We start from the raw sequence: 21,406 nt of genomic DNA, 5'->3' as shown, positions 1-21,406 counted from the left end.
GCAATGCAACATGGTTTTGCCAAGGTGCGCAGTTACTTGCTTTGTTTGCTTTGTTCCCAAATCAAAATCAGCCCCGTAATGAGTACATCTGTGTGTTACAATTCCCATTATGTATAGTCATTTACCAAAGTCATTTACCAAAGTCCCATTCCCTTTAATTTATAGCAAGCATGAACAGTGGCCAAATTAGCAGTCCATCTTATTGTGAAAAGCATTGACCACCACAGGATGTTCATTGTTCCAAATTTAAAAGCTTTTCGTTTGCACTAATTAAATATCTTCTCGGTGACTGATTACATCAAAATAAAGGAAGTAAACAAGAATTACCACACACAGACTGGATGGAATGCCACTGAGTTTAATAATGAAATAAAGAAAATAATAAAAAATAGAAATTTCCATATATGTATTTAGCTGTTACCCCTAATGTTTGTCATACTGTTCTGATACCAACGATTGACCAACGATGCACGTTCCCGCATGGATGATAAAGATATCTTTCATCGTCCATGCATGCAGGCCAACTTGGATGATATTGTCAATTTTCCCTGTTCAGAGATGTGGCAGGATGATTTCACTGAAAGATATCTGTGAAAGATCTTTGGCCCTCATTCAGAGCCTCTCGCTATTTGCGGTCGTTCGTTTTCTAAAAAGGGGTGGCTATTCAAATGAACCGTTCGCACTTTGCGGTCTGTTCACGCCTCTAAGTCTGAACGAGCGAGCAAAACATGCGAACGTAAATTTAAAAAATACGCTCCCTGGCCGCTCGCACCATACGTCATGTCCGCTATTTATTAGATTAATCGAGTACATCGACCAGCGTATGAACTGCTCGCTTTTCTTGTGGTTGGTTTTTTCAACCACTATTTTGCGAGCAGTTCTGAGTTAAAAAAAACCAAGTGACGTGGTCAATGACGCTGCTGGATTAATTATGCACTCCCTTAAAACGCCCGTTTTGACCTTTTAAGCACGCCTGCGATCGGATTTCCACTCCCCGTTTTCAAGCACCTTCCCCTGTTACCACCCACATACGCCTCATTCTGTCACTCAAATTATCAGGCATTCGCTATTTTGTGAGCACATGAATTTCGACCGCACTGACTGGTTCGCGCATGCGTATAACAATCCGTACGCATGCGCAGTTGGGCAAACATCGCTCGAAGCGAACGAGCTGCCGCTTACGAGTGGCTCTGAATCAGGGCCTTTGAACGATCTATGAACGATATCTTTACGTGTGTATGCACCTTAAAGCTTTGAACTACAAACGATTTTTGTAACTTCCCTTAATGAAAATCGTTCAGTTGGTCAGTCAGAATGAACTACAAATGGGAACGCGCATGAACGATAATCGTTCATCAGTTATAACTAAGAAACTGAACGATTTGTTTCAATGATTGAACTACAATGACGTCGTTATAGCTAAATCGTTCAAAAACTCGTTACGTGTGTATGCACCTTAAAAGTAACATAATAATACATGGAAAACAGTGCAGCTGAAGCATGATCTAGAGCAGTGGTTCTCAAACTCAAGGCCCCCATACATCAGAGATTGATTGCAGCAATCGTGCAATTTGCAATCGATTGTGTATAAAAATCTTTCCCTTTTTCAATCGATTGCTGATTGCAGAGATGCCACAATCGATTGAAAAAGGTAAAGATTTTTATACACAATCGATTGCAAATTGCACGATTGCTGCAATCGATCTCTGATGTATGGGGGCCTTCAGTCCTCAGGACCCACACAGGTCACGTTTTGCAGGTTACCCAGCAGGTGCACAGGTGTAGTCAATACTCACTGACACATTTTAAAAGATCCACAGGTGGAGATAATTATTTCACCTGTGATTCTGTGAGGAGACCTGGAAAACATACACTGTGTGGGGTCCTGAGGACCGAGTTTGAGAACCTGTGATCTAGAACCAAATACATATAGGCCCGTATTAAATTTGGGAGCGAAAAGTTTGTGCTGGACTTTTCGCTCCACATCGCTGATTTTCCGGGGATAAAGTATCGGGCACGTGCGGGGGGTTCTGAAATTGTGAGTATACTGATTCTCAGTTTTGCAGCAGCAGTGCCGACGGGCAGGGTGCCATTTAATCTCAATGCAGTGCAGAGTTCTGAAAAAAAGAAGTTTGCAGCTTAATTTTGTGGCTTTAAATCAAAAGAGCTAAACGGGAGACCTAAAGCTGGGCGCATAGGCAAAAAAGGAAAAACAAATATGCTAAAATAGAAAAAAACATATAAGAATAGCGTATATATGCTAAAACCAAAATGTGTCCAGCTCTGCACCATTGGAATATGCATCAGGTTTACATCAGGCGTACATCAGATACACTTTCATCCAACCAGTTCATAAGCACAAGAAATCTTTTTTACATTCGTTTTGATAGCGAAAAACACATGTGCTATTAGGTTGGAATTAAAGTAAAAAAAAAAAACTATGGGGCCTGATTCAGATTTGGGAATAGAGGGCCTGATTCAGCAAGGATCGCCACTGCGATTACGCATGCAATCGTCCGATTGTTGCGTTATGCGTATACATTGCAGTGCTGCGATCGCAGTGACTATGCAGACCCATCACAGAGTGATTGACAGGAAGTACCGTTTGGGGGAGTGGTTGGCGAAACTCAGCCGTGCCAGTGCGTTTGAACGCCATTGCAGGGGCGTGCATAAATTATCCGCAGCTCGAGTACTCAGTACGTACACTGAGGTTAGCAATTCCTGAGTGAGGTCTGACCTTGTGCAAGTGTGCGTGAGGCTACGTTTGTACTCGATGTTACCGATGGTTTTGCAGTCTTGCTAAACATTACGAATGTGTGTAAGGAAAGGTGGGCGTCCCTATGTAGTGCTGCGACGGCTTAGCGATCTCAATGGATTAGCATATCATCGCAGTGAGACTGCATGCGTAATCGCAGCCGAGATCGCAGTTGCGATCCGTAGTGAATCAGGCCCAGAGTAAAAAAGAGCAAGTAACTGTGCATCTTGGTAAAACCATGTTGCACTGCAGGTGGTGCAGATATAGGCCCTGCTTCAGAGCCGGACGCTCTGACCAGAGCGCTCGCTCTGAATCAGGGCCCACCTCCATAAATATGGAGTGTCCTCCTGGACGCTCGTATAGCTGTGGGTCACCACCCACAGCATATACGAGCGTGCAGGTTGATGGTCGCGATGGTCTTGACCATCGCCACTGCGAGCAGAAGCCTGCAGTTGAGTTTCTCAACCGCAAGGCCAGGAGTGATTTTGGCTCTATCAGAGCCAAAATCACTCCCACTGACATCACTAGTGATGTCAGTGGGGCCGGCTTCAGACGGTAGGCGTTCCCTTGGGAACGCCTCCGTCTGGCAGGCACGCCCACCAAAGGGGGCGTGCTGTCAATCAACATCGACAGCACGCCCCCTTTGATCAGACACTACGAGCGAAGGAAAGTCCTTCACTCGTCGCGTCTCGCGCATGCGCACGACGGAGCTCCCTCCGTCGTGCGCATGCGCAGTGCAGACCATCGACCCACTTGCGAGCGGACAGCCGCTCGCGAGTGGGTCTGAATCAGGGCCATAGTGCAGAGAGAGTAAAGGTGTCCACACACTAGACGATTACCTGCGCGATTTGCACGATTTCGATGCATCGTAACTAAAAATCGTTCAAATTTGTGCAAATTGTGGTATCTGAATTTGGCTTCCAGGGCGCCACAGCCAGGAGCCTTTAGATGCTCCTGGCATGCAGCCTGTAGAGCCGCATGGTCAGTGCTTTACTTAGTGCCGGCATCATGTAGTCACCTGTTCAGGGGCGACACAGGTGGCAAAATTGACCTGCTTCAGCACTGGTCAAGGTATTCTGCTGGCTACTAACGTAGTCTCTTTTATCACAATAGCCATGAGCACCCCACTATATGTCCTCCCCTGTGGGCAGACCTTGGAGCACAGTAATTTCCACTATGTTATGTATAAAGAATTTAACTATATTTCACACTTTTTAATTACTCTTTGGCAAACATATAATAACATGTAATACAGTAGGTCAAAACTAAAAATAAGGAATTTTACAGAGGCAAATCTTTTGAAAAAGTGAGTCAGTATCTTCTGTGTGTCCGACAAGCCTTTCTTCTCCTATTCTACCTATGTATGTTCTATCATAAAATGACTTTGTCTAATGGCAGCTGGAAAGTGAAGTCACTTTTTCTAGGGAATAGACATACTGTATGTATGTGCCCTGCTCTCAGTATGTGCTATTGCTCCTGCTGCAGCGGCATCTGCTTCATCATCAGCTGCACTGTATTCCTTGGCTTGTTTCCATCTACAATGCAAGCCGTGGCTTCCTGGCTTTTTGGTTCAGATCAAGGTACTGATTCTGAGTCTGAGGCCGCTTTTTTTTGCCTGGCTGCAGCTGCCTCCTCGCTACATTATGCTAATGCGACAATTCAGCTGTGTATACTAAAAATCTGTGACTGCATGTGGGAGCCTATCCTAGGGATGTCCATCGGTGGCTATCATCAATGGCACACAAACGATCTATGGTGAACCATCGATGGTTTGCAGCCCTCGATGGCCATCGCTGCGGGGGAGAAACGCGGGCCAATGAAAATACAGGGGTGGGGGTTAGCTGCACCGGGGGGCGGGGCTAATCTCCGTCACGTCTGGGGAAAAAAACAAACACAACGGGCTCCCACTCGTTCATCGATGGCTAAAAACCATTGGCTTTTAGCCATCGATAGTAAAAAATATTCAACATCGACCATAAACGATCGATGATTTTGAAACATCGATGGACAATGGCCATCCCTAGCCTATCCTGCCCACTGTTCTTACTGTACGTCTGCAGCCATCAATATTAGTATCAGGACTTACACCAGCCCCGTGCTGGCTGCAAAACATCCGTCTGAAACACGTCCTGTCTCCGTCTGCACTGAAGTCGACCAACACTCCCATGTCACTACTATGAGACGGATCCATGGTCTCTTCCCAGTTACCGCCCAGCAACGGCCATTTCACAGATAGTGTGGTCTGTCAAAGGATGGATCAATCCGTACGCACTAGCGAACTCCTTCCGTGTGCTTAAGACTGATTTGGTGCATGCATATTCACCATTTTATTTCTTTGTGGTGCATGCACAGTATGCTGCAATCTGTAAGAACCATCTGCATTGCCACTTATGCCCGACTCAGAACCAGGCCCAAGTGTAGAATGCATGTCTATTGGCAGATAATGCAGCAGCGCAGGTGAGAATGTGCTTACAGCAAATACCTCACAACATTCCTGACTACAAAATATGAATAAAGGTCACACCTCTGATCTAACCAATACAAACCCAAATTCCCTGTGAAAATTGTGACTATGGCATAGCGAGAGACACGTGAGTTTTTTAAAGCAGATTGCAAGATCATTTCAATGGTTAAATACCTAGCCTATTGAGTTACTAGGGCCTGATTCAGAGATGGACACTAATGCAGTCGTAGCTCTGATTTCGCACGGTACGCAGCAGCGAAAATAGGCTAACAGTTTCAAAGTTTACCAGAGCATAGGGACGTCCACCGCTGCCTTATTAGCATACGACTTTGCATACCAGTGTAGGTATCAGTAACATCGATGCATATCAATCAGCAAAGCAGGTCTGACCTGTCTCAAATACTGCAGCTCTCATGTTGTGTATGTGGCTAATTTATACATGCCCATGTAATAGTGTTTAAATGGTAAGACCCCTCTGCTTTTTTCTGACCATCCCCCCGTTACCTCCCCTAAAGGTTCTCTCTGCATGTGGAATCGCAAGACAAGCGCAAAGTGCGCATAGTGCGGAGTATACGCATGCACAAAGGCAAACAATCGCTCAATCTGCGTAAAAATCCCCATTGCATCCATCTCTGAGTCAGGCCCCTAGTTAGGCTGGTCACTACACAGTATAAAACAACCTACGGGTATGTTCATTTAACCTTGTTTTGACTGGATGATAAAAAATTACAGTATATTGGTATTTAATGAGGCCTACAAGCCTCACTGAATCTGGCGGTCAAGTTTCTTGTGAGAATCTCCTGACATCTGCTGGTAGAAAAGCATATTGTGTTGTACCATTTATATTTATAACAAAACCATGGGTTTAATTAAATTATCCACAAAGGTTATCCGTAAAGGGTGCGAGTTGTCATTGCAATGGTGTTTTCACGCCGTTGCCAGCACCGCAATTCGCAGCTTAGACTCTACTCGGACGTGCACATATTTGCTCACAGCCCTATAGGGGTAGAATCTGATTTTCTTTATGGCTGTAGAATCTGATTTCTTTCTATGGGCAACATCTAAAAACTTGCACTTTAGTAAATATACTTTGGTGACTCAACTTCTGGGAGAATTGTCTGCTCCCTCAGGAATCTGGGAGCTATCCCAATAAAGAGGCTGCCAATGTACCTATACATTTTAGGGTCTGGATCTTGGATGCAAAATGTGAATCTATTATATATTGTTCTTCCCTCCTTGAAACATCCAGGGGAAACTTAATATTTGAGGTAAACAGGATTTTACCTCAAAAATGCAATGATAAATGGGCCTCACAATGAGACTGATTATCCCAAATTTAGGGATTTATGGTGGGAGGGCATTTGGCAGGTGTGGAGCTATACACAGCTATTCTGGGCTAGGTAATCAGCTGTGGTGACATGATTTGATTCCTTATCTATAGAAGTTGTAATCAGTCACTGGCTAAAAACTGTGGCCAGTGAAAAATATTATGTAAATGCTGTTTTCCAACATCATGTGTAATTTTTAAGGGTTCGCACATGCATTTACCAAGATAGTAAAATCTTGCAGCATTCTATAGGAGTAGGGTGGATCAGGGGCTTTTCTTGTATGAATTAGAAACCTATATTTTTCTATACCCACATGCAAAAATTAGATTTATTACATTTTTTAAGCAGTTGCCAAATCCTGCATCAACATTTTCACAAATAGTGTTAATCAAGTGCCCTGTCAGTTGTATTTTGTTCCCACCAGGAACTGTGGCATCTTCCCAGGTGGATCGGATAGCTGCTGGATGAATTGCCATCAATTAAGTGCTTCTCTGCATGTCTGGTGTAGTTCTCCCAAGTTTCAATCATTCTGGAAAGAGATTAATTATCTTGCATCTCATGTGCTTAGTTTTCATATCCTATAGATGTGTCCTCATACACTGTTGCTCAATTCACGGCAAATATCCCTTCTCGGCGCACTAGGGAGCTTATTCAGAGCCGCTCGCAAGCGGCCCGATGTTTGCGCACTGCGCATAAGCCGCGTCCAGCGTGCATGTGCGCAAGCCCCACTGAGCGAATGAAATTCAGTCGCAACGGGGCTCGCAACAAGACGGGATGCTGTTGATGGTGAGTGCCAGCTCGCCCCGTTTTGTGGGCAGGTAGGGGGGGTGGCTGGACAAACGTAGGGGTTCCCTTAGGAACGCCTGGCGTTTGTTGGGTGGGCACACTGACATCACTACTGATGTCAGTAGTGGACTTCCTGCTCTATTAGAGCAGGGAGTCCACTCGGCCTTGCGGCAGCCTAAACCCTGCTGCAGGGTCTTGTCACAAGGCCGATGGTCGCGATTATCGCGATCGTCTCCTGGCCGCTCGCACAAGCTGTGGGTTGTCTCCCACAGCTTTGCAAGCGGCCGGAGACCAAAAAATAAAAAAAAGACCAAGCGAGCGGCCAACGGCTGCGAGCGGGTCTGAATCAGGGCCTAGGTCCCGGGCCACTTACTGCACCATGCATCTTTCTTGCTCAAGATGTGCATCTTATTTGCATAAATAAAACAACTGAAACTGACAAAACTACTTTGCTAGATTACACTGATCAATTTGATTTGCAACATTTGTACATCTGTGTGCAATGGAGTCTGAATCTGTGTAGCGGCCGCATCTTATTCTCACTCCAAGTTCTGTTGTTTGTTTATTGAAACTTTGGAGCTCATTCAGACCCGCTCGCACCCAGCGTATGCAAATCCTGCGCACGCCCAGCAAGGCAGGCGTGCCCACTATGTCTTGGCGTGCGATCACTTAGTGTATGCAGACACCCACCAGCCAATCATAAAACGCCCACTTGCACACGTCATCTCCTAGAAGTGCTTGAAACCACTGATACATCGAGCACCATTGGATGCGATCGCGGCGCTGAGGTTGACTACCCTGCCGCAAGCACTGCGATCACTTCAGTGTGAAATACAACCAGATGACGTGTACTAATTACCTGCCTGGTAGTTATGCACGCCTGTGAAATGGCGTTAAGACAATCAGACATGCCTTTGTTCGCACCTCCACTCCCCCGTTTCTAGTTGCCTGCTCGGTACCACCCACAATCAGCTTGACCTGTCACTCATTCAGCTGGGCTGTCTATGCTGGTCGAGTGAACGCTTCCCGATCTTTCGCAGTGGTTCACGCACGCGCATTGCGATGCATACGCATGCGCACAATGTGAACCATCAGCAGCTACGAGCGAACGCTTCTTAGCAAGCAGGTCTGAATCAGCTCCTTTGTTCCTATGTGGTTAAACTCGCAAGTCAGCGTTTCCAGTCACTTTGAGTGGTGTTTCGCTGCGTCTGCAATACGATTAAGATGTAAAATATGAATAAAAATACAGTAAGCTACAGATCACCTCTAAGTAGCGGCAGGTGTCTTGTGCCTTAAGGCGTCAAGACACTATGGGCAAAATTTACTAAGCGGCAGGTTTTAAACCCTGGCGGTTTTGCTATCTCAGATTTACTAAGGCCAAAACCGCCGTTATTTAATGTTATTAGGTATATTTTGCCATTGCTATTACCTGCAATATTGTATATATTGGAAATATAAAGACTGTTGCATATTCTATGAATATAGTTGCCACCTACCCCTTTGCTCCTTCCATCCTACCACCTGAGACAAAGTCAATTCTCTTATTTTATCCTCTTGCCCCACTACTGTAGTTGCTTCCCAGATCCCATCCCCTCTTGCATCCTTTGTTCCCTTTTTTCAACTGCCTACTCCCACCTTGATCATCTCTTCAGTCTATCACTCTCCATTGGTATCTTCAAAGTCGCTCTTATCTTACCCAACCTTGACCCCTTCCTCACTTCGAATTACAGCTGAATTTTTATTCTCCCCTTTGCCTCTAAAATAAATCTCAACTGCTATGGCTCCGATCTCTATCCTTGATCCTCTCCAGTCTGGCCTTTTGCCCCCTCGACTCCACTGAAACTGCCCTGGCCAAAGTCACCAATAATCTTCTCTCTGGCAAATCCAGGGGCCACTTCGACCTCCTCATCCTCCTGAACCTCTCTGCGGCCTTTGACACTGGATCATCCTCTCCTACAGCACTCCTCTCTGATACCATTCTTTCTTTGTTCACCTCCTACCTCGCCACTCGCTTCGTCTCTACCTCTGGTTCCATCTCCCCCCATCCATCCTTCTCGTGGGTGTCCCTCAGGGTTCTGTCCTTGGCCCTCTGCACTTTTCTCTGTACACCTCCTCTCTGGGTGAATTAATCAGCTCCCATTTCACCTCTATGTGGATGACACTGAACTCTACCTCTCCTGGATGTCCGAGCACTTTCTGAAACTCAACATGGCCAAAACTGAACTCATTGTCTCTCTGTCTAGAGTCTCCACCCCCTCCCAACCTCTCTATCACTGTCAACAACACCACTATCTCCTCTGTTCCCCAACTCCACTGCCTGGGAGCCATTCTTAAATCTTCCCTGTCCTTCGCCTGTCGCATTCAATCTATTGCCCTATCCTGTTGGTTCCAGCTCCACAACATTGCTCGCATCAGCGCCACCCTCTCGCATGAAACCACCAAAACCATTGTCCGAAACACGTTGCTGCTCTCAGCTAATCAGCTGGACAGTTGCCCACTACTAACCCCTGGATTGTTGAGCTTCCCTGTGAGCTTGCCTGCACAAACTGTGATCACATGAAACTGCCGCTGGGCTATCCACTGCTATATTCCGCCTCCCCTACCCGCTAAGTCTCCTACAAGTGGCCCACCTAACTAGGAGAGTGCGGACAGATCTATCATCAAGTCGGGGTATCTGAAGGTCCAATTAAGGAATCAGTGTCCCGGCAGACGGCACGCGCATACATACATACATACAGAGCAAATGAGGCACTGGCCGGCGGGCTCTGAAAGCTGCTTTATGCTAACTTTCAAATTGCCAGTTACAAGCGGCTGACTTGCAGCACTGGGAGATAAGGTGGGAGAGATATTTTTCAGTGCAAGAGGACTAAGAAGCAGGCTATTAATCAAAGCCACTCATCTAAAATTTACATTTTATTTTAAGTGTATGTATATTTCTAATACTAATGTGCCTGTAAGTGTTTAATGATTTTTTTGTTTATTTGCATTCAATTTTATACGGTGAACTTTATGGTGTAAATCTGGGCCAATTAAATAAATATACATATTTTGATGAATAATATTTGGTTATACAACAGCACGGGGAGTTTTTTATGATCATATTTCCTGAAAGGTATGCAATACCTCTTTTTTTACCTGCTGCTGTTATATACCCATATCCTTTCTGTTCCTTAGGCGCTGGGTATTTCTTTCTTACCTACTACCTGAGCAGACGTTTTGGCACCAGAGGGAATCTGCCATACACTCTGGTTTAGACGGCCACATATGAAAGAACAGCAGAATCTTCGTGTACAAGACATCAGCACAAAATCTTCTCGGCTAAACATTGCGGTGCCATCAGAGAAAACCCTATTAGGATAAGTATGAATGAAAAAGGTGCAGGGAGCTACTGCGCACACAGGGCCTGATTCAGACCCGGTCGCAAGCGCTGAGCGCTCGCAACCGGGTCGATGTTTGCCCACTGGGCATGCACACGACGGAGCCGGCTCCGTCGCTCCGGGTCTCGCACCAAAGGGGGCGAGCTGTCGATGGTGATGGTGATTGACAGCTCACCCCGTTTGGTAGGCGGGCAGGGGGGGGGTGGCTGGCCAAACGGAGGCCTTCCCGAAGGAACGCCTGCCGTTTGGGGGCGGCCCCACTGACATCACCAGTGATGTCAGTGGGAGAGCTTCCGGCTCTATTTGAGCCAGAAGCTCTCTGGGGCTTGCAGCCACGAGACCCTACCACAAGGGTCTCGTCGCAAGCCCGATGGTCGCGATGGTCTTGACCATCGCGACCATCAACCTGTCTGCTCGCAATAGCTGTGGGCGGTCACCCACAGCTATGCGAGCGGCCAGGAGGTCGAACAAAAAAAAAAAACGCCCTGATTCAGAGCGAGTGCTCGTTCAGAGCGTCCGCCTCTGAATCAGGCCCACAGGCGGCTGCGGTGGGGTAGTATTAGAGGAGGGTCATCCATCTCCCAATAGACAATAAATGGAAAATATTAATACAACCCACTACTGCGCACTGCCTATAATGTAATAGTCTTATTTTTAAGAATAAATGTGGCCACTACTCCGTTTTTACGTGAGTACGGTACGACCATCTACACTTTATTTGGATAAGGTGAGGAGCATAGCCACGAATATTGGACTACTCCTGGGGACTACCACAACCTAGACTTTGATATACTACACCATTGGTCTCACCTTTCTCTTCTCTTCCCCTCTCTGAGGAATACAGGATAAAGGCCCTCATTCAGAGCCGGACGCTCTGAGCAGAGCGCACGCTCTGAATGAGGGCCGTCCTCCATAATTATGGAGCGTCCTCCTGGACGCTCGTATAGCTGTGGGTCACCACCCACAGCCTATACGAGCGTGCAGGTTGATGGCCGCGATGGTCTTGACCATCGCGACCATCGCCACTGCGAGCCGGAGCCTGCGGTTGAGTTTCTCAACCGCAAGGCCCGGAGTGATTTTGGCTCTATCAGAGCCAAAGTCACTCCCACTGACATCACTAGTGATGTCAGTGGGCCGGCTTCTGACGGTAGGCGTTCCCTTGGGAACGCCCCCGTCTGGCAGGCACGCCCCCGGCACGCCCACCAAAGGGGGCGTGCTGTCAATCAACATCGACAGCACGCCCCCTTTGATCAGACACAACGAGCGAAGGAAAGTCCTTCGCTCGTCGCGTCTGGCGCATGCGCACGACGGAGCTCCCGCCGCCGTGCGCATGCGCAGTGCACACCATCCACCCACTTGCGAGCGGACAGCCGCTTGCGAGTGGGTCTGAATCAGGCCCAAAGACTACACCTTTCTAGGGAAGAAGTAAAAGATGTACATATGAACAGAACCTCAACTAATGGTGCGTACACACTGGGCGATAAAGTGGACGACTGAACGATATCGTTATCGTTCAGTCGTCCACTTTATCGTCCATTTTTAACATCAAAACGATGACGACGACGCGCGTTCCCGCAGGTCGTTCATCATAATCGTTCATCGGGCTGACATGCAGGCCAACCTGACGATCTCGTCAGGTTGCTGCATGTCAGGGAATGGGGGAGAGAGCCCGGCGCTGAACGATATCGTTAATGATATCGTTCAGCGGCTGTGCTCAATGTCATGAACGACATTGAGCACAGCCTGCCGGGGACAACACTACACGATATCGCTCAGGGAGCATATCGTGTAGTGTGTACCCACCATTACTGTCAGCCCTTGATAGAACTTGGATCTGTTAAGAATAGTGACTTTATAAAAATTGGATTGGACAATCCATCACGTGGTATCACTTTTTTGTTTTACAACAATTGTTTTGTATTTATAAGTGACCATATTTATTCTTAAAAATACGACTATTACATTATAGGCAGTACACAGTAGTGGGTAGTATTAATATTTTCCACCTATCAGGACAAGGTCTGTGTGAGACAATATCCCAGGATGGGGGACACAGGACTGTCTAGCTAATCAGTAGCAATAATACTGCGGCAGGATACTGAGATTCTTATTTTGGGGTGCTGACTGCAAGAGGCTGCTGGGGGGTACATGTTACCATTTACCCTTTACCATTAGAATGTAAGCTTTCTTGAGCAGGGCCCTCTACCCTCTTGTGCTTCTCCTTTCTTGTACTTTCATCTATTCCTCACTCCCCACTATGGCACCTAACACTTGATTGCTTACGCCCTGTTGCTTCTTTGAGTGTTATGATCGCTAATGGAGCAATGTATATAAATCTTGTCCTTGTCCTGCATTGTATTGTACTGTAAGTCACCGGCTTCTTGTTCACTTATTTATGTACTTTGTAAGACGCTGCAGAACACTTGTGGCACCATATAAAATAAATGATAATAATAATGGTTTTGTTCTGTCTTAATAAAGACTTATTTTGGATATATTCTGGTCTGCCTGATTGAATTAAATCCCACAGAGGGTAACCACTGTCCCAGCTAAGGGTGGTCATGAATTATTCAAACACATCATGGATCTGAAACGGAGTTGCACACAATCCACATACAATGCTGATGTTCATGTAGTTGAGCGAGTTTTTGCTATTGTGCATGCACAAAAGTTTCTAAAAACTTGTTTGGCTCGTTACAGAGTGTGCTCTGTTGCAATCTAGATGGACGGTATCGGAAATATTGTGGAAATATGATGGGCGTTCCTGGAAGGTTGCTAGAAATGCACTCAGAAATGGTCCATTCATTAGGCATGCTATGGTAGTGTTGCAGGCATGTCAATGTAAGCAGCTGTGTTCACAGACGCAGGCATAGGAGGTCATAGTCAGACAAATTGCACCTGCCCTAGGGCATATGCAAGTTTCAATGGTACGATAGTGGTATATAAGGACGCACCATTCGGCATTACAGTGTGATGGACCCTAAAAGTGGGCATCTAAGTCCTTGCACATTCGGCTACACAGATGTACACAAGGGAAGGAGTTTGTATCAGCATTTGCATAAAGTCACATACGGGCAAACGCCACTAGACGCTGCTGTGTGCACTAATGCATGCGACTTGTCAAATAGCAGTTACCTGAAAGAAGTAACTTCTACCTATTATTGTCTTTGGACCTGATTCAGAGATGTACCTTCATCCGAGGATGAACGTACATCTCCGATTGTTAGGAGTTTGCGTCTGAGCAGGACCCGTTCTGCGCATGTGCTGAACAGGTATTGCAAACTCGCATAGCATGATTGACATGCTGCGGCGTTTTGGGGGGCGTTTCTGATCACCGTTCCCAGAAACGCCTCCGTTTTCTGGGAGGGACGAGGACAGGTTTGACGCAGATCCTGGCCTCTTGCATGACCAGGCACCGGTCAGGCTGCGGGAAGCTTCAGCTCCAGCAACCTGACCAAAGGAGCACTATCGCAATCAATGTATTGGTGGAATCTGCACCACAGATACAGATATTCATTTGTACATGTTTCTCTTTATTGTTGTTACAAACGTTTATTGTACAACTATGTACTATTTTCTTAATGTGCATTTACACGGTACAATCTGCACAACCAATGATATCGCTGAACGATTTCGATTGAACTTTCGGTTGTGCAGGACAAACAATATTGGGTGTACACACTGAAAGATATATATGATAGATGTCTTTCAGTGATATCATCCTGCCACATCTCTGAACAGGTAAATCTTGATGAAATCGTCCAAGTTGGCCTGCATGTACGGACGACCATAGATATCGTTATCTTTCATGCGGGAATGCGCATCGTTGGTCGTTCGCTGCATAAAAATTAACTATATGAACGATTTATCGTTGAACGAATGATATCGTTCATAGATATCGTACCGTGGGTACGCACCTTTACTTGTATTTCTGTAACCTACACTTGCAATACTGTGCTTTCAATAAACAATATTTTTTAAAAAATTAATAGTTTATTATTATACGTTTGGTGGACATATCTAAATTTGCAGAAGGGCACACTGTCTTTTTTCCTACAAAAGCTCTTTTTCCATCACCTCTGAGAGTCTCTGTATGTTCAGACACTTTTTCCACATACCATTTGCACATTTCAAAACTGCATTTCTTAGCACTCTTTACCAAATGATACAAAGAAATTCATACACAAAAGCGACTTCAGGCCAAATGACACCAACAAAATATGCTTCATTTTGGTTAAATGCGGGAAGGTGAATATTTAACATAACTGTTTGGAAAATGTCACTCATCTGCAATAACACAACTGAGACCTTGTTACTGAGAGCACAGATTCTAATGTTATGGGATAGGTGAGCAGTGTGATCTAACGTGTCCTTCTTACCAGCTTAGCACCAGATTATGCCATAACGATTTGCTCCATCTGTAAGTACACGCCCAGGATACGGGAGATTTGGTAAAAATAGGTGGCAGTAGCACCTATAAGCAAAGTAAGAGGTGTTTTTGAAGACTACGCACCTCTATTTAAGGAATGGTGGATACAATTGTATGGGATCCATCACTGCCAGAAGATGGCAAGTACCTCTCAGTGCTAATAAGCAGTTTCACAAGGTCCTCTCTCTCTGCCACTGTGGTGGTTATGTAATAATTTCCAAGATGAGGTCACCGGCGTGATTACAGTGAGTTCACTGCTACATTTTAAGCCAATCAGTTATAAAACAAAGTAGAAAAAGGAGGGGGATTTAACCCCCTATTGTACCTCAGCACACTGAATAATAACTGCAACAATATATGAAGACTATATGATCATAGAAATTCAGAGATATTAGTTGCATGCATTTGCAAATACATGGGAGGCTGCTGGGCCACGTCACGGCTTCTCTGTTACCAGCAGTTCCTAACACTAAGGGGTTCACGTCTGGGGCGCAAAGACAAAACCAGCCTTATGACTGATTGCAGATTTAAATTGCGCGGCATATTCCTTCATCTCCGAACCTATTACATAACCCCCTCTGTCGGCGGTTTAAATCTCGGCAGTGGCAGCCCGACAGAGGAGGAAATCCCTACCGTCCTAAAGGTAAGTATAAACTAACCTAATTTTACCCCCATAACCCTCCTTTAGGGTGCCTAACCCTAATCCCCCTTCTCAGTGCCTAAACCTTACCCCCCTTCCCCGCCGCCTAAACCTAAGTCCCCCGGGGGGGTGCCTAACCCTAACCTCCCCGCGCGTGTGCCTATCCCTAACCCCCCTTCCCCTAGCCTGACCCTAACCTCCCGAGGGGGTGCCTAACCATAAGTCGTCGTCCCCCCCCGGGAGCCCTAAACCTAACCCTCCCCCCTGCGGCTGTCCGCACCCGGCATCCCTTCAATCGGGATGCCGGGCGCCTTAGATTTAGACGCCTGTCATTTAACCCTCGCCGGGATTAAGTAGTCTGGAAGCCGGCGGTCGGCATTGCGTCCGCCGGCTTCCTGAACGTATACCCTGGGTACACACGTAAAGATTTTCTGTCCAACCATCCAACTAGTTGATTGGTTGGAATGAAAATCTGGTAAGGTATGAAAGCAAATGACAATCAGTAATTTGCTCCCAAATGCCGGAAAATGGACAAAAACTGTTGTTAGAACAAATTGTTTAGATCAAACATTTAACAAACTTGTCTGACCGACCATTTATCATCTGTTTTCTGCCATTTAGGAGCAAATTGCTGATCATCAGTTACTCCCATACTTTACCAGATTTTCATTCCAACCAATCAACTAGTTGGATGGATGGAAATAAAATCTTTACAGGTGCATACACACGTAAAGATTTTTTGAACGATTATTCGTTAACGACGTCGTTATCGTTCAAAAAATCGTTCAGTTTCTGAGTTATAACGATGAACGATAATCGTTCAAGCACGCTCCCGTTTGTAGTTTATCGTCCATTACAGACTGTCCAATATAACAATTTTCATTAAGGGAAGGAACATTTTTCGTTCATCGTTGTAAAAATCTTTCATTACACTTCAAAACATCGTTCACTTTTTCAAGGGAAAATCTGACAGAAAATTGTTGGTTACAAAATCGTTATGTGTGTATGCACCTTACGAGTGTACCCAGCTTAAGAGTCAAAATAACACAGTGTATTGAGATAAAATAGAAAAGCTTAAATGAATGATGCAGCAGGCCAAATGTAATAGTGCTTTTACTGTAGTTGTTACTTGTGAAGACATATACTCAGGATTATCAGCTTTAAAATGTCATTGATTGTGAACATTGGATGAACAGATGGAAAATTTAGCTGCGCTGTATGGATAAAGTACTGGTGCACTGTATAAATCATGCTGTACAGAAATGACTAGCTTGTGACACTAGCTATAGAAGAGAAAGAGGGATTCATGATGCATCTAAAAAGTAAGGTCTAAAAGTAACGTATATAACCCTCAAGATGTGCCCGTTTTTTGCACCAGTCACAGATGTGCCAGGTTAACATCAGGCGTAGTTATACCCTGATACACTTACACACAAACCAGGATGTAAGCCCAAAAAGTGTTTGCTAAGCTTGTTTTTTGTAAAAAAAAATAAATAAAAACCTCTACAATACAGCAGGCATACTCTTCATTCTCGTGCACAAATGAAACTAGCAAAACATCAATTCAAAAATCAATGTGAAACCACAGAGCCCTGCTTAATATGCAAGTAGGCATTCACATCAAACATATGGCAAATAATTATTCCCACTTTCTTATTATTGCTTTCCTTTTAATTCCATAATAGTTTGAATCCCAGGCAACAGTGAATTAATTTAGTATGCATTCAATTTTAAAAATATACTTATTATACATATAGGTGTGTTAATTTATACTGCTTAAGAGAACCTGATAGGGCCTCATTCACTACGGTTCGATATTGTAATCCCAGCTGCGAGTACGCATGGAGGTCTGCAGCAAAAATATGCTAATGAATGCAATCGCAAAGCCAGCATAGAGACACCCACTACCGCTATCTCACATCCGTAAAACCTTGCAGTCCTGCGTATACATCGGGAACATCGAGTAACATCGGGCCCTCACACACAATCACAGTAGGCCTGACCTGCTGCAGAAACTAAGTCTTGTTGCACGCAGTGAGTACTCAAGCTGCATATGCCGTCTCAGTGGCTAATTTATTCATATCCATGCAACGGCATTGCATGGATGTGCAGACAAACACGGACAAACGGACAGACACGCCTGCGTTTCTCCAAACACTCCCCCGTCACCACCCCCAAACACTCAGAGCCTGTCACACACTCTGCGATGGCTTCATTGTGCTTGATCACAAAGCGATCGCAATGCTAACTCACGCACGCGCAGTGCGCTGCATACGCAGTACGCACCATTGATCAGTCTGCATACGCTGTTGCAGCTTCGATCCATGCAGAATCATCCAATCATCCCTGAATTCAAAGTTTTATTATCAGATGATGAATCCAAAAATAAAAATGTTGTATCAGTGCCTAGTTTCTTGCACATGGCCTTACTTAGCTTGCATGGACAGCTTGCACTTAACAACCTTCATGACTTCCAATGCTGGCCCAGCTACAATAACCTCATTGCTACTTGCAGGTAGCAGGAGACTCTTGGGTAGGCCAGCAGTTATGGACCTTCCAAGATAGAATAACTACCTGAAACCCAGTGAGTTAATCGTCAGGGAGAAATTATGGGAAAATCATAAATTACAAATAATAATACTTTAGGTTTTAATTCCAATCATATCCTTGTAAGCATTTAGAGGTCATTCAGACCCGGTCGTTAGCGCTGATGCGCTAGGACCGGGTCGATGGCCCCCCACAGAGCATGCGCACGACGGCGCTGGCGCCGTCATGCGCATGCGTGAGACCCGCTACGACCGACAGCGCCGGTCGTAGCGGGTCTCGATCCAAAGGGGGCGAGCTGTCGATGTTGATTGACAGCTCACCCCATTTGGAAGGCGGGCCGGGGGGATGGCAGCCCAAACGGAGGCGTTCCCATTAGTGATGTCAGTGGAGAGCTTCCGGCTCTGACAGAGCCAGAAGCTCTCCGGGGCTTACGACAAGGGAGACCCTACCCTAGGGTCTCGTCGTAAGCCCCGATGGTCGCAATGGTCTCTGACCATCGTGACCATCACCGGAGCAGTCGTTAGAGCTGTGGGTGTTAACCCACAGCCTAACGGCCGCAACAGAGGCGGGCGGTCAGGATGCAAGTGGCCGCCCAGTTTCTGAGCGACCGCTTGCATCCTCCGACCGCCTCTGAATGAGGCCCTTAGTGCTAATAAAATGTTTTGGCTCCGAAGATGAGGATGCCAAACCGAGCCTGTTCTCCAGTGTCTATACATACAAATGGCATAATCATACAGCCGCTACACAGTAATGCTATGGTTCTTCTAAGTGGTTTAGTTTAGGATCTGCGCCTCCTAGCACTGCTGTGCCCAATGCAGAGGCCTTTTTCATTTAACTACTTCCTGGCCATGGGTGTGATGCCATCATTGATTCACATTTAATTTAATGGGGGAAATATTACTGAATACTCAGAACTGTATTTTATTCTGAAAAATGACCTCTCACATTAATACTGCGCACAGCTTAAGTTCTATTTGACAGCAGACTGTCTGCAGCTTCTTCAGTTATACGTATGTATATAATATGTAGAGTCTCTTCTAGCTTTTCCTATAGGGCAAAGTTATGTTTGGAACAAGACCTGAGCCTCTCAGCACCATCTTATCTTCGTACATATACAGGGTGCCAAAAGCCTGGCTGTCTGGTGGGGTCTCAATAATGCCATTGAGTGTTATGTGGTGGATTCCGCATGAGTCTTGGCAGTAGCCACCATTGTGATCATGTCCAGCGAAGTATGCCACCACGCAGATGTGTGACTGTAGAACAGCCAGGACCTCCTCATAATTCCATGTCAGGCACATGATTTCTGTGGAGTCTGGGTGAACTGGAAGATGACCTGTAAAAAGGAAACTGTGTTTACAAAAAATGCTTCTCATATACAAGTGTCATATTAATGATCAGCTCTACTGTACATGGAAAGATCATCAGGGTGGTGTCACCCCCAAAAGGTGGGGGGCTGAAACATGGTGTGTTATGTAACAGGTTTCAAGTTTAAGGAGCTGGTGTATTTTCAGATAGTCAACTAAATTTAAAGCAGCAATTAGTTATAAGGGTGGTTTTGCCTTATAGCTGATTGCCAATTTAAATTTAGTGGTAAACTTGCCAAAAACACGCTGATTTCTTAAACTGGGAACCTATTGCATTACCCCCATCATATTTTAATACTACTGTGTTACAGAAATACTGTACATACTTTATTTCCATTGCTTAAAGTAAACTCTTCAAGTTTATGTAAACATATGTCAGGATATACAATGATGATTATTGAAGTTATTACTTGTGAAAATTACTCCATCCAATTATATCTGCTAACTACAGGTTGAGTCTCCCATATCCAAAATGCTTGGGACCAGGGGTATTTTGGATAACGGAATATTCCGTATTTTGGAATAATTGCATACCATAATGAAATATCTTGGGAATGGGAACCAAATATACACACATAATGCATTTATGTTCTATATACACCTTATACACACAGCCTGAAGGTCATTTTATACAATTTATTTAATAATTTGTGCCTTAGACAAAGTTTGTGTACATTGAACCATAAAAAAATCAAAGGTTTCATTATCTCAGTCATGGCAAAATAATTCCGTATTTCTGAATATTCCGTATTTCGGAATATTTGGATATGGGAGACTCAACCTGTATATTGAAATAAGGCCTTCAAGCCTATATTCTCATGGGCTGGCTTCCTCCATCTTATATTAATGAGGATATAGAGATGAGGGAGGGTGTGGCTGCCTTATTGTCAGTGACACAGCAGTTGTTTCATGCCATGCAGGATTTTCTAGCTAGAAGACATAAGGGTCCTGATTCAGAGGTGCAAGCAGTTGCCATCGTGGCTGCATCTTTGTACAGAGTCATGGTGGTGATAATATGGAAATGCTAGTCTCAGCCTTCCCCTTGTGTACTAGCGTGCATAGGAATGTGCAAGCCATAAGGCGATGGTGGATTTCTGGGAAATCCACCATCGGCGCACCATTAACACTTGCACCAACCCTATGGCAAGTGCAGTGCTTCTGACTGAACATGGCCTCTGCGGCTGCGGCTCTGCCTATAAGAATGCAGCTGCTTTCACAGACACGCCCATAACACGCCCACACAACAGATTTGTTTGCATTCACTTAAGGCCATTTCCCAGGAACATCCATGGTTTTCCCTCATCATTTCTAATATCAGCGGTTCTGTAGGCAACAGCACAGGGTAACACATATGCCGTAATGGTTTCCAGAATATGTTGCACATGTGCAGTAGCATATAACTGCTCAACTATGTGAACATTGGCATTATGTGAACTTAGCGTGCACCTCTGAATGAGGCCTAAGGTATTCAGCAAATAAATTCTAATAAATATTTATTGCCCGTGTAATTGTCATCCAGATGGTATAAAGCAGGGATGGGGAACCTCAGGTCCCGGGGCCATATAAGGCCCCCAGAATCATTTGGTCTGGCCCTCAGAGCTTTTTTCTGCTAGCCTCATCTGGCTAGCAGGTACGTAGAATGGCACCCTGCAGCCAGAATCTATGCAGCAGTGCCGCCTGGAGAAACCTTAGGACGCTTCAGACGGTCACACCGCT

General features: G+C 45.3%; 1 protein-coding gene across 4 annotated transcripts in view; it reads right to left on the bottom strand.

The window, feature by feature from the left end:
• Positions 1 to 16,780: 16,780 nt before the first annotated feature.
• The window catches only part of LOC148542445 (manganese-dependent ADP-ribose/CDP-alcohol diphosphatase-like), a 15,914-nt gene continuing 11,288 nt past the window's right edge, over positions 16,781 to 21,406 (bottom strand). For all 4 annotated transcript variants that reach the window (XM_088468600.1, XM_088468601.1, XM_088468604.1 and 1 more), the window contains exon 4: positions 16,781 to 19,659. In XM_088468600.1, coding sequence (XP_088324726.1) covers positions 19,364 to 19,659 — 296 coding nt within the window. In that variant the 3' untranslated portion in view covers positions 16,781 to 19,363. The remainder of the gene's footprint in view (positions 19,660 to 21,406) is intronic.

The sequence above is a fragment of the Taudactylus pleione genome, unplaced genomic scaffold (genome assembly GCF_031769625.1).
Source record: "Taudactylus pleione unplaced genomic scaffold, aTauple2 ptg000012l, whole genome shotgun sequence".
In the NCBI taxonomy this organism is placed as follows: Eukaryota; Metazoa; Chordata; class Amphibia; order Anura; family Myobatrachidae; genus Taudactylus; species Taudactylus pleione.
The sequence above is the reverse complement of the archived record's forward strand: the minus strand, read 5'-3'. Positions and strand labels throughout refer to the sequence as shown.